The 13,152-nt window shown below is 50.6% G+C and overlaps 1 protein-coding gene across 1 annotated transcript in view; it reads right to left on the bottom strand.

Annotated features, from left to right (window-relative positions):
* LOC134741557 (tyrosine-protein phosphatase 10D-like) overlaps positions 1 to 13,152 on the bottom strand; it is a 71,454-nt gene that overhangs the window by 15,487 nt on the left and 42,815 nt on the right. Inside the window, exons 11-21 of the mRNA XM_063674383.1 lie at positions 12,662 to 12,785; positions 12,048 to 12,226; positions 11,699 to 11,813; positions 11,148 to 11,269; positions 10,076 to 10,241; positions 8,727 to 8,806; positions 7,703 to 7,915; positions 3,673 to 3,888; positions 2,106 to 2,352; positions 1,161 to 1,495; positions 548 to 740 (exon numbers count right to left, since the gene is read on the bottom strand). Coding sequence (XP_063530453.1) covers positions 548 to 740; positions 1,161 to 1,495; positions 2,106 to 2,352; positions 3,673 to 3,888; positions 7,703 to 7,915; positions 8,727 to 8,806; positions 10,076 to 10,241; positions 11,148 to 11,269; positions 11,699 to 11,813; positions 12,048 to 12,226; positions 12,662 to 12,785 — 1,990 coding nt within the window. The remainder of the gene's footprint in view (positions 1 to 547; positions 741 to 1,160; positions 1,496 to 2,105; positions 2,353 to 3,672; positions 3,889 to 7,702; positions 7,916 to 8,726; positions 8,807 to 10,075; positions 10,242 to 11,147; positions 11,270 to 11,698; positions 11,814 to 12,047; positions 12,227 to 12,661; positions 12,786 to 13,152) is intronic.

Below are 13,152 nucleotides of genomic sequence, written 5' to 3'. Positions count from 1 at the left end.
CTACAATTGTTAGCCTCAAATATAACAAACATTAGTTTAACCACTTTACAGTCTAGTGACGATGTGTGCATAAATTATCCCACCAAGAAGTATTGATTATTTCGGGAAGGCCCAAGCTCTTACAATAGGTTAGTTTTTCAGAGATAAAATATATGAAAATAAACAAGATTACACGTGTTTTTTACGCTTTCAATGATTTTAAACCAGCAATAAACTCATGTAAAGGAGGTGGATTAATTGTGACGAGACTTGTTAGGCAACAACAATTCATACTAAATTGACTAGCTGAATTGACTCGTTAGGAAACTAGCCTATTGCATTGCAAGCATATTACCATCACCTTGTATTTGTTATCTAATACTTAAACCAGATGGTTGGAGAGATGGTTAAGCGGTGGTTTTTAGTAGAAGGTATTTTGGAACTAAATCTCGTTTAAATATACGAGTACAATTTTTACACAGCTTAACCTAACCACTCGTCTCTGTTAAGGGCGAGATCTACACGGCCTCCGGCCCTGCAGGAGTGCAGACAAGCAGGCAATACTGACCAGTGTAGACGACGGCGTAGGCGGTGTCGGTGAACTTGTCGGGCGCGGTGTAGGCGCGCAGCTTCACGTAGTAGGCGGCGCCGGGCCGCAGCGGCCCGTTGCAGTAGGCGCGCCCGCTGGACTCGCACCGCTCGGACCCGATCGTGTACTCCTCCACCGAGCTGTGGTGGAACGGGAAGTAGGGCTCCGTCACCTGCAAACACAAGCATATTAAAATACCTAATGAACTAAATGAAGAAAATTAATTTAATGGCGTCGCTGTCAGGTGAACAAAATTATAGGCATCGCTTGGACCTGCATATTGTCAATTTATGTAAAAACATACCTAATATTAATGTATTAGTAATACGAAACGTACGCATTGTACGTAATGACCGGAAATGAATTCAATCTCTAAGAAGCTTTTGGAATGGAATCGATCGGCGTCAAAAATATATTTTTTTTACAAAAATTATGATTTTGTCGTTGACTGTATTTTTTTCCAAAATTTGTAAGTAATTGGCAATGATTTTTCTTTGTTGGGGAAGGTCTTCAGAGACCATTTTTACGTAGCAGCGCGGGATCTGGGAGCTGCCCTTCGCGCCCCATAAAATAAACCCCTGGTATATATCACCTGGTACGGCGGCCACACGGGCAGACCGTGCACGTCGCGCCACGACGGCAGGCGGTCGCTGGAGTCGTTCCTCGTCTCCTGCGCGACCACCAGCGCGTACGCCGTCACGTTGCCGTTGGCCGAGCTGAAGAAGTCGTTCCTGAACCGCACGGAGACCGTGGTGGGCGTGGCGCGCACGGCGGAGGGCAGCGCGTGCGACGCGGGGCGGGGCGGCGCCGCAATGGCGAGGTGCTGCGTCCAGCGCGCCGCCGGGCCCGGGCCCGCGCCAGTCCACGCCCACAGACGGAAGCTGTACGTGCCGCCCGGCGTCAGCCCCGCCACCACGCCCGACCGGGCTGAGGGACACGTACGTACAATTCCGATTTATTTGGTGATCGAGGAAGAAAAGTGTTTAAGAAACGTTCCTATTGCACATATTGAATGATACGAACTGGTCTACCGCGATCTATAATTTCATAAATTTGTCAGTCCTCCGTAACCACAGCTGAGCTGGTGCAACCCAGTTGAAACGTTGGATTTAAGGTAAAAATAAAAATAGTGCTCGAACGGCATCTGAGGACTATCAAATCGAGAAAAAATTTGATCACGCGTGAAACTCTAGGTTAGACTTGTTATCATTTCCTACACGTGGTCATTTCGGTATGCGTAAGATAGATGAAATGAATGTAAACCTAAAATCAAAAATTAAGAAATATTCACTAGTATGTCGCCTAGTTCTCGGTGGGGTCTCTAAGTATTTGCAGATATGGTATGAAACAGTGTGCACTTTTGTCTCTGAATCGGCACGATCGTTTCTCCAGCGTATAAGAAAGTATTTGTTTGAAAAGTGTGTGCGATTCACAAAAAGAGGATGGAAAGACTCAATTAAGACGCGGCTTAAACTAATACATAGTAACATTGTTCAACTCTCGATGGTGATTATAATGTATAATTGGTGATGATTACCTTCAGGCGGGAACGTAATAGTAGTGTTCTTCTCCGGCTGGTTCTGCGGAGCGTACTCGATGACGAACTTGTCGAGTATGCCATTGGCCTGGTTGGCGGGCAGGTCCCAGGCGAAGGTGAGCTGGCTGGGCTTGGCGTCGGTGGGGTGGAAGGCGCGCGGCGCGGGCGGCGGCGCCTGGCGCGTGGCCAGCTGCACCGACAGCCCGGCCGAGCGCGTCTGCAGCGTGGCCGGCGTGCCCGACCGCACCTGCCACACACACACACACACACACCAAATATATCCCATTCTTACTTCAATCCTCTCTCATTTTCTTAAATGTTTGCTTAAGAGGCCGGTGTCGGTTTTAGTCGCAAAAATGTAAAATTGATAGATTTCGTCGATGAAATTGAACACCTTTTGTTACCAAATTGAAATAACAAGTACTGGTTTCTATTAGCACGTCTTCTTATCTAGCCTTTTATCAGATCAATTTTTTGAAAACACTCACTAAATTAGTAATGGTTTTTTTTCTGAAGGACGTTTAGGTAAACGCGCGTAAAGCACTGAATTTGCCGCTCTTATTTGTAAATTTCGAAAAGTTTGGACTGCTAAAAATGGTAAATTTGTATTACACATATTCTGTACTTGACCTTTATCAGATTACATTTTTGTTATATGACTTATGAGTTCGAGGAAATGAAAGTTAATCGAATTGAAATTTTCTCCAGAAATTACTTCAAAACAAGTTACAATTTCTCTGAAAATCGACTTAATTTCAACATAATTTGGATACTTGAACAATCTACAACATTTGCTGAAACTATTCTTATACATCAATTTGTATAATTTAGCACCATAATTTTTTGATGAATTTTTAAAAACTGCCCCTTCTCTTCATATATTACCGGTGACGCACGCTCGCGACCTCATTATTAAAAGGCAAGATGAGAAAACGTGCTAATAGAAACGAATACTTGTTATTTAGATATTACGTAACAAAATGTGTATAATTTCAACGACTAAATCTATCAATTTAAAATTTTTGTTCCAAAATCGACTACGGCCTCTTAAAGCTTTTTAGGGAAACTTATACTTTTCTTATGAGCTACATAGTAACATATACTCTGGCAAGTCAGCTATGTCAGTTGCGAAAAAGCGATAAATTTTAAATATAATAGGCGCGAAGGAGCCCCGTATAAATTTTAAATTTCGCGCCTTTTTGTAGAAAAGTTGGCTTGCCCGAGTATACACACATACAAACCTGGTCTTCCCTTCACGCCGTCCAATGCTTACAACGTCACTTCATATTATATAGGGCTCGTATTACACATTATAAATGACTACTTGCGTTTTATTAGCAAATGTATGTGCTCGCACTAAACTAATCAATGAGTAAAGAGGCACTTATGTGGCCCCGTAAGACGAGGTGTTTACCCAATTGTTGTAAGGAGTCGTTACATGTATTTTTAGATAAATATTCAGATTTCAGATGATTTATTGATAAATGTACATCTCATTTACATGTCAAACAAAAATACAAAATATTCAAAGATAATATTGAATATTGTAAAAGCTATCGTATCGTACCTCGATGGTGAATACGTAGTTGGTGTGCGGCTGTAGGTCCTGCACGGTGTACTCGGTGCCGGTGGTGGAGCGCGCCTCGAGCGTGTCCTCGGCGGTGAGGTACTGCAGCTCGAAGTCGGTGTAGTCGCCGGCCGGCTCGGGCCACGTCAGCGTCACGTTGCGCGCGCCCACCGCGAGCTGCTTCAGATAAGCCACCGGGCGCGGGTACAGACGCGTCTGGAAACAAGGACAAAATTGGCTTTAATTTATTTAAATAAATATAGAACTGAAGAACTTTTTGCGTCGGGGGTTAAAACGTAAATTCAGCACGGGGTGTGACGTCACGTTGCCGGACACGGTCCACATGGTGACGTTGTACAGCCGGCCGGGCACCAGGCGCGCGCGGTCTGCTCCTGTATGTAACGTACCGGGCGCTGCACGGGGTGTGACGTCACGTTGCCGGACACGGTCCACATGGTGACGTTGTACAGCCGGCCGGGCACCAGGCGCGCGCGGTCTGCTCCTGTATGTAACGTACCGGGCGCTGCACGGGGTGTGACGTCACGTTGCCGGACACGGTCCACATGGTGACGTTGTACAGCCGGCCGGGCACCAGGCGCGCGCGGTCTGCTCCTGTATGTAACGTACCGGGCGCTGCACGGGGTGTGACGTCACGTTGCCGGACACGGTCCACATGGTGACGTTGTACAGCCGGCCGGGCACCAGGCGCGCGCGGTCTGCTCCTGTATGTAACGTACCGGGCGCTGCACGGGGTGTGACGTCACGTTGCCGGACACGGTCCACATGGTGACGTTGTACAGCCGGCCGGGCACCAGGCGCGCGCGGTCTGCTCCTGTATGTAACGTACCGGGCGCTGCACGGGGTGTGACGTCACGTTGCCGGACACGGTCCACATGGTGACGTTGTACAGCCGGCCGGGCACCAGGCGCGCGCGGTCTGCTCCTGTATGTAACGTACCGGGCGCTGCACGGGGTGTGACGTCACGTTGCCGGACACGGTCCACATGGTGACGTTGTACAGCCGGCCGGGCACCAGGCGCGCGCGGTCTGCTCCTGTATGTAACGTACCGGGCGCTGCACGGGGTGTGACGTCACGTTGCCGGACACGGTCCACATGGTGACGTTGTACAGCCGGCCGGGCACCAGGCGCGCGCGGTCTGCTCCTGTATGTAACGTACCGGGCGCTGCACGGGGTGTGACGTCACGTTGCCGGACACGGTCCACATGGTGACGTTGTACAGCCGGCCGGGCACCAGGCGCGCGAACTCGACGCGCGCGGCGGGCGCGGTGGCGGAGCGCGTCTGCTCCTGTATGTAACGTACCGGGCGCTGCACGGGGTGTGACGTCACGTTGCCGGACACGGTCCACATGGTGACGTTGTACAGCCGGCCGGGCACCAGGCGCGCGAACTCGACGCGCGCGGCGGGCGCGGTGGCGGAGCGCGTCTGCTCCTGTATGTAACGTACCGGGCGCTGCACGGGGTGTGACGTCACGTTGCCGGACACGGTCCACATGGTGACGTTGTACAGCCGGCCGGGCACCAGGCGCGCGAACTCGACGCGCGCGGCGGGCGCGGTGGCGGAGCGCGTCTGCTCCTGTATGTAACGTACCGGGCGCTGCACGGGGTGTGACGTCACGTTGCCGGACACGGTCCACATGGTGACGTTGTACAGCCGGCCGGGCACCAGGCGCGCGCGGTCTGCTCCTGTATGTAACGTACCGGGCGCTGCACGGGGTGTGACGTCACGTTGCCGGACACGGTCCACATGGTGACGTTGTACAGCCGGCCGGGCACCAGGCGCGCGCGGTCTGCTCCTGTATGTAACGTACCGGGCGCTGCACGGGGTGTGACGTCACGTTGCCGGACACGGTCCACATGGTGACGTTGTACAGCCGGCCGGGCACCAGGCGCGCGCGGTCTGCTCCTGTATGTAACGTACCGGGCGCTGCACGGGGTGTGACGTCACGTTGCCGGACACGGTCCACATGGTGACGTTGTACAGCCGGCCGGGCACCAGGCGCGCGCGGTCTGCTCCTGTATGTAACGTACCGGGCGCTGCACGGGGTGTGACGTCACGTTGCCGGACACGGTCCACATGGTGACGTTGTACAGCCGGCCGGGCACCAGGCGCGCGCGGTCTGCTCCTGTATGTAACGTACCGGGCGCTGCACGGGGTGTGACGTCACGTTGCCGGACACGGTCCACATGGTGACGTTGTACAGCCGGCCGGGCACCAGGCGCGCGCGGTCTGCTCCTGTATGTAACGTACCGGGCGCTGCACGGGGTGTGACGTCACGTTGCCGGACACGGTCCACATGGTGACGTTGTACAGCCGGCCGGGCACCAGGCGCGCGAACTCGACGCGCGCGGCGGGCGCGGTGGCGGAGCGCGTCTGCTCCTGTATGTAACGTACCGGGCGCTGCACGGGGTGTGACGTCACGTTGCCGGACACGGTCCACATGGTGACGTTGTACAGCCGGCCGGGCACCAGGCGCGCGAACTCGACGCGCGCGGCGGGCGCGGTGGCGGAGCGCGTCTGCTCCTGTATGTAACGTACCGGGCGCTGCACGGGGTGTGACGTCACGTTGCCGGACACGGTCCACATGGTGACGTTGTACAGCCGGCCGGGCACCAGGCGCGCGAACTCGACGCGCGCGGTGGCGGAGCGCGTCTGCTCCTGTATGTAACGTACGGGGCGCTGCACGGGGTGTGACGTCACGTTGCCGGACACGGTCCACATGGTGACGTTGTACAGCCGGCCGGGCACCAGGCGCGCGAACTCGACGCGCGCGGCGGGCGCGGTGGCGGAGCGCGTCTGCTCCTGTATGTAACGTACCGGGCGCTGCACGGGGTGTGACGTCACGTTGCCGGACACGGTCCACATGGTGACGTTGTACAGCCGGCCGGGCACCAGGCGCGCGCGGTCTGCTCCTGTATGTAACGTACCGGGCGCTGCACGGGGTGTGACGTCACGTTGCCGGACACGGTCCACATGGTGACGTTGTACAGCCGGCCGGGCACCAGGCGCGCGAACTCGACGCGCGCGGCGGGCGCGGTGGCGGAGCGCGTCTGCTCCTGTATGTAACGTACCGGGCGCTGCACGGGGTGTGACGTCACGTTGCCGGACACGGTCCACATGGTGACGTTGTACAGCCGGCCGGGCACCAGGCGCGCGCGGTCTGCTCCTGTATGTAACGTACCGGGCGCTGCACGGGGTGTGACGTCACGTTGCCGGACACGGTCCACATGGTGACGTTGTACAGCCGGCCGGGCACCAGGCGCGCGCGGTCTGCTCCTGTATGTAACGTACCGGGCGCTGCACGGGGTGTGACGTCACGTTGCCGGACACGGTCCACATGGTGACGTTGTACAGCCGGCCGGGCACCAGGCGCGCGAACTCGACGCGCGCGGCGGGCGCGGTGGCGGAGCGCGTCTGCTCCTGTATGTAACGTACCGGGCGCTGCACGGGGTGTGACGTCACGTTGCCGGACACGGTCCACATGGTGACGTTGTACAGCCGGCCGGGCACCAGGCGCGCGAACTCGACGCGCGCGGCGGGCGCGGTGGCGGAGCGCGTCTGCTCCTGTATGTAACGTACCGGGCGCTGCACGGGGTGTGACGTCACGTTGCCGGACACGGTCCACATGGTGACGTTGTACAGCCGGCCGGGCACCAGGCGCGCGAACTCGACGCGCGCGGCGGGCGCGGTGGCGGAGCGCGTCTGCTCCTGTATGTAACGTACCGGGCGCTGCACGGGGTGTGACGTCACGTTGCCGGACACGGTCCACATGGTGACGTTGTACAGCCGGCCGGGCACCAGGCGCGCGAACTCGACGCGCGCGGCGGGCGCGGTGGCGGAGCGCGTCTGCTCCTGTATGTAACGTACCGGGCGCTGCACGGGGTGTGACGTCACGTTGCCGGACACGGTCCACATGGTGACGTTGTACAGCCGGCCGGGCACCAGGCGCGCGAACTCGACGCGCGCGGCGGGCGCGGTGGCGGAGCGCGTCTGCTCCTGTATGTAACGTACCGGGCGCTGCACGGGGTGTGACGTCACGTTGCCGGACACGGTCCACATGGTGACGTTGTACAGCCGGCCGGGCACCAGGCGCGCGAACTCGACGCGCGCGGCGGGCGCGGTGGCGGAGCGCGTCTGCTCCTGCGCCTCGCCGGGGCCGCCCTCCAGCCGGAACCGGTACGAGTCGAAGCGGGAAGCCGTCGCCGGCGTCAGTGTGTATAAAACCTGTGCAAAAATAAGTGTGAAGAAATGTATGAGCACAAATCATCTGTTAACTTTAAACCAAATCACTAAAATCAAACCACTCAGGTGTTTGACTGATAAGTCACATCAGCTTCTTTTTACGAACTTTCAAAAAGTTTAGCCACAATGGAGTATATAAATGACATCACGGTCAAATTAAGTACAATGAGGTAACATACATACAAAAAAAATACGGTCGAATTGATAACCTCCTTTTTTGAAGTCGGTTAAAAATGACTGTGATCTCATACATCACTTGTCGGGAAATGCATACATTCCACCCTTATTGTTTACCATATATGAATTGCTTAATACGCTTCAACATATTTGATGGCAAGGAATTAGACCGGCTCCCTGCCGACACCGGCTCACTGAGTAGCTACAGACCTCCCAAAATATCAAAGAGGATATAATAAGATAGAGCGGTACTGTTATAGTAAATTTTGTAACCACTGTAAATTCACTGCCATCTATCGACATACTTTAAAACTAAAAATGAAGATTTATAAAAATACGATAAAATGTATTTAAATATAGATAAATGATTTTTTTATTTGCATTAATTATTTTTATATGATTATGACCAAGATTATGACCCATGTTCTTTCACTGATATGCGTTAAAATTATATTTAACAAACGAAACCGTCAGCGCCCTGAGAGTAGGCCAAAACTAGTGGCGCCATCTGATCGAGAATCAAATTTTCGTGATTTTTGAGGCACGTGTTTTCCTTAGACTGTATCCATCTATTACGGAGTTATATCTATCTTTGCTTATATTGAATCGTACTCACTCTAATGGCAGGCAGCGTGTCGTTGCGGACGTCGGCCTCCGGCTCGTTCACAATCGTCATCTCCGACTGGATCAATGGGCCTGCCAACATTTTACAATTATATATCTAAAATAGACCTTACGACATATTGCTGTGTGTGGTCTCTTCTTACCTACTAGTGCAATATTAGGTATCAAGGTGTAATAATTAAAAGAATATGGTTTTCAAAAAAAAATTTGGTCAAATGAAAACTTGGCAAACCAGGACCGAATTATGGTAAATTAAATGTAAATTATTTAATTTCCATCCTTGAACGTTTCAGATTAAAAATATTTTAACTTTATCTGAATTTGTATATATCTTTAAATAATATTTTTATTTTTATTAAATTTCAAAGCTATAATACATGCTAATAAAATAAATAATCTTACAGACTTTAGTGGGAATTCCAAAATCCTCCTATGGTGCGTGTGGGAGAATAAAACGTTTAGTTTTATCATAATAAGCAGTTACTAAGTTTTCAATTTTATTTTACTTAAATATGAGTGGAAAAAACAATTAAATCATCATTACGTTCGTGAAAATTGACTACGAAGTCTGCAAAACAACATGTTTAAGGCGCTTTAAACCAGCTCTTTTTTTTATTTCCGCGCAACTTATACTTCCATTACTGTAATTTATTATTGTAAACCTGTGTTGTGTACAATAAAGTGATTACTACTATTACTTATTTACCGACCGCCTGAGATAAGTGGTAGACCTAAACGAAGCTATTAATTTCGGTGCTCATATCGCGATCGAGTGATACATTGTAAACAGGTTACTACTCCAAAAAGTTATTGTTTGTAGAGAAGGTGTAGTCTAAAAAAAAATTTAATAGCTGGAGTAGATGGCGCCGTACAGCATACATTATGTAGATACATTGGTTGTCTAATTGGAAAAACGATTTTTTTTTACTTTAGAGCCTCTCCAGATAGCACGACTTACGCGCGAGTCCTTTTGCGCGTTCCCGAGATACTATAAAGTATAGACCGAGATATAACACAATCAATTTTTACTGCATACACACATTTGACCGCACGGAGCGGCGGTACGGTACGAGGTGTGGCATCGCGTATTCTATATCTAAATGTGTTGAAGGGTTCATGCTGTTACAATTAAAATGTTTATAACACCTATTATGTACCATTACAGTAAATAAATAAAATGAAATGAATCGATTTGAACTTTGAGCGCTGCCATCATGAGAAAGTACCTATTTTGCGGTCGTTGTACATCATAGCCATAACAATATATATAAGGGTCAATTCATACGAGTAACTGATAAATATTGGTTCTTACGTTATAGGCTAGATATTATTGTTACTCACGGGTCCTCGTCTCCATAGTGAAGAGATCACTGGTCAGGTTGTAAGACACGGCGTGTACGGTCAACGTGTAGCCCACGCCCGGTTCCAGTGCGTCGAGCAGGGCTCTGACAGTCTTCACGCCCGGCTCGGCCGTCAAGTTCCGCGCGGCTGGCACCGCGTCGGGGACCTAAAGATTAAAAAAGAGTCAAACTACCTTGTGACTTAGCTGTATAGGTGTACATTACATGTTGAATTTCATAACATTATCTAGTTGTATGAACAGACATTGAGGGTTATGTACTTAAAAAAAAAAGAAATAAAACTTTACTATTAAATTTCAGTAAATTAAAAATAAGTTGTGCAACAACAATAATACTTCTACTGATATTTCATGGCTAAAATGGCAATTTTAATTTACTATTTGGCGTTTCGAGTGCGCTGTATAAAATTTACGCCTTTGAGTCTCATTTTTAGGGTTCCGTACCCAAAGGGTAAAAAACGGGACCCTATTACTAAGACTCCGCTGTCCGTCTGTCTGTCTGTCACCAGGCTGTATCTCATGAACCGTGATAGCTAGATAGTTGAAATTTTCACAGATGATGTATTTCTGTTGCCGCTATAACAACAAATACTAAAAACAGAATAATATAAATATTTAAATAGGGCTCCCATACAACAAACGTGATTTTTTTTGCTGTTTTTTCCGTAATGGTACGGAACCCTTCGTGCGCGAGTCCGACTCGCACTTGGCCGGTTTTTGGTCTCCGTGTGCCAAGTGGGACACGAAACCTGTCACTGTGTCTGTCGTAGACTCCACGCGGCCCGCGTGCACTGGCTACTACAGCGTCTTGTTCTCGTGTCCCCTGGGACAGGACACCTTCCTCGTCGGGTCGCGGCCATCAGCGGAGCCCGTAGCGCTCCACGCGGCCCGCGGGCACCGGCCACTTCAGCGTCTTGTTCTCGTGTCCCCCGGGACAGGACACCTAAATCGTCGGGGCGCGGCCACCAGCAGAGCCCGTAGCGCTCCACGCGGCCCGCGGGCACCGGCCACTTCAGCGTCTTGTTCTCGTGTCCCCCGGGACAGGACACCTACCTCGTCGGGGCGCGGCCACCAGCGGAGCCCGTAGCGCTCCACGCGGCCCGCGGGCACCGGCCACTCCAGCGTCATGTTGCGCGTGTCCACTAGGGCGGCCACGTTCGAAACTGGATTGGGTCCTGAGGGTAATAACAATTTGTCAATATATGTCTACAATAATGTACATGGGGGTAAATAAGCGTGCATTGCGTATAAGTATTAAAAGCTAATACTAATACTAGTAATTGTACGAAAAAAATACTGAAGACATTTTGTTCGATGGTATCCTACTGACTGCGCCAATAACATTGAATACTAACTACTCGATTAGCAGTCTAGTAATAGAAAGAAACAGCAGCGGTTATACGGTTATTATTACTAGCAGTACAGCGAAGCAGGTTATAGCGACGGGGCAATGAATACAGAAAAGACACATCTGGACGGGTCTGAAGTTTTTTTTTTATTATCATTCTTTTATACTTCTACCCTTTAGAGTACACAGTGTGTCGAGCTGGATCGTGTAACGTTCGTGCGTCATGTTCCGCTGTCATACATGACTCGGTACTCACGGACGGTGTGGTCGGCCTCCCGCGGCTCGCCGCTGTCCACACTGTCGCCCGCCACCGCCTCGCTCAGCGTGTCCAGTTGGATCGTGTAACGTTCGCCGTGAGTCATGTCCACAACCTGAGTCCACATATAAAAACGTCACATAAGCATGAAAAACAAATACATTGCAACAAACATAACACATAGGTATAAAAAAACGTAAAGGTACTATTTTGGATTTGTGCTATGTTCAAAACGTCATCTACATCACAATACATATAACACATAAATGAATTATCCCTTTTCGAAGCGATCGTGTAGCGCGCGTCTTATCTCTTAGACGTGATGTCAGCAACATAAGGCGTAAAGTACCTCAGCCTCGTTGATGTCGGGCTGCAGTGGCGGCAGCTTGGTCCACTTCTGCTCGGAGTGCGTGCGGTACTGCAGCAGGAAAGCGCCGAGCTTCGACCCTGGCCCGGGGCCGCGCCAGCGGACCACCACGGAGTTGGACGTGGCTCGCTCCACGCCCATCCACGTTGGAGGCAGAGGACCTGAGATAATCAAACAAATATCAAGTGATACATAAAGTAATACAATTTTTTATAACAAAGACGTACCTCCCGATTACAGATTCACAAGGCTCGAGATATGATCACGCCCTTGATCAAAAACGGACAGCGGAAAAGTCGTGTGGATTTTCCCGCAGTGACGATCTTCACAAAGGGCCGCGTAGTTGCATAATCATATTCATATAAGGTAACATCCCAGTGCACGACATGCTAATGGCCAATATATATTTGGAGAAGCTCAAGTCTAGGACCATACCAGAATAAACAGATTTATGATTACGTGTGAGGGCTAGATGCATCAACTACATTTGACAGACTGATCAATGCTACTCTGCAGCAAAACATGAAATTTCTCATGCAATAAAATTGAGCGAAATTACAAACGGTTTGGTGCAGTCGATCCTAAGTTATACTCACGAACAGGTTTGAAGACGGTGTGCCGCTCGCTGCGCAGCCCGTGGCTCACGGCCGCCACCGTCACCTCGTACACGGCGCCCGGGAACAGTCCGGACAACGTTGCGTTAGTGTCCGTTGTCGTAATCTGCAATTAAAACTAATATAAGTGAAAGAGGTTAAAGGTAGGTCTTAAACGTGTATTTCGGGTTGTCTAAATACGCGCCAAGGCCGGCCGCAATGCTTTAGGGGGCCTAGCCAAATGAAAATCGTTAATAGAAAACGCGAGAAGAAACTTAAATAATGTATGGAAATCATCAAGTGACTTTTCGTCGCATCTGGCATTGTGATATAATGGTGGTACATTTCCACTAAGAAAGATTTTCAGCTTTTGCCTTCTACTGCCAGCGGACTTTAAAGACGCATTTAACTCGTTTAGTTCTCGTCACTCACTCTTATTCAGTGGAAGCACGTGTATGCATCTTACCATTGCGATTTAAGCGGACTCCAAACGA

This window comes from Cydia strobilella, chromosome 5, assembly GCF_947568885.1.
Source record: "Cydia strobilella chromosome 5, ilCydStro3.1, whole genome shotgun sequence".
NCBI classification, from domain to species: Eukaryota; Metazoa; Arthropoda; class Insecta; order Lepidoptera; family Tortricidae; genus Cydia; species Cydia strobilella.
Note: the sequence above shows the minus strand (reverse complement) of the source record. Positions and strands in the feature narration are given on the sequence as shown.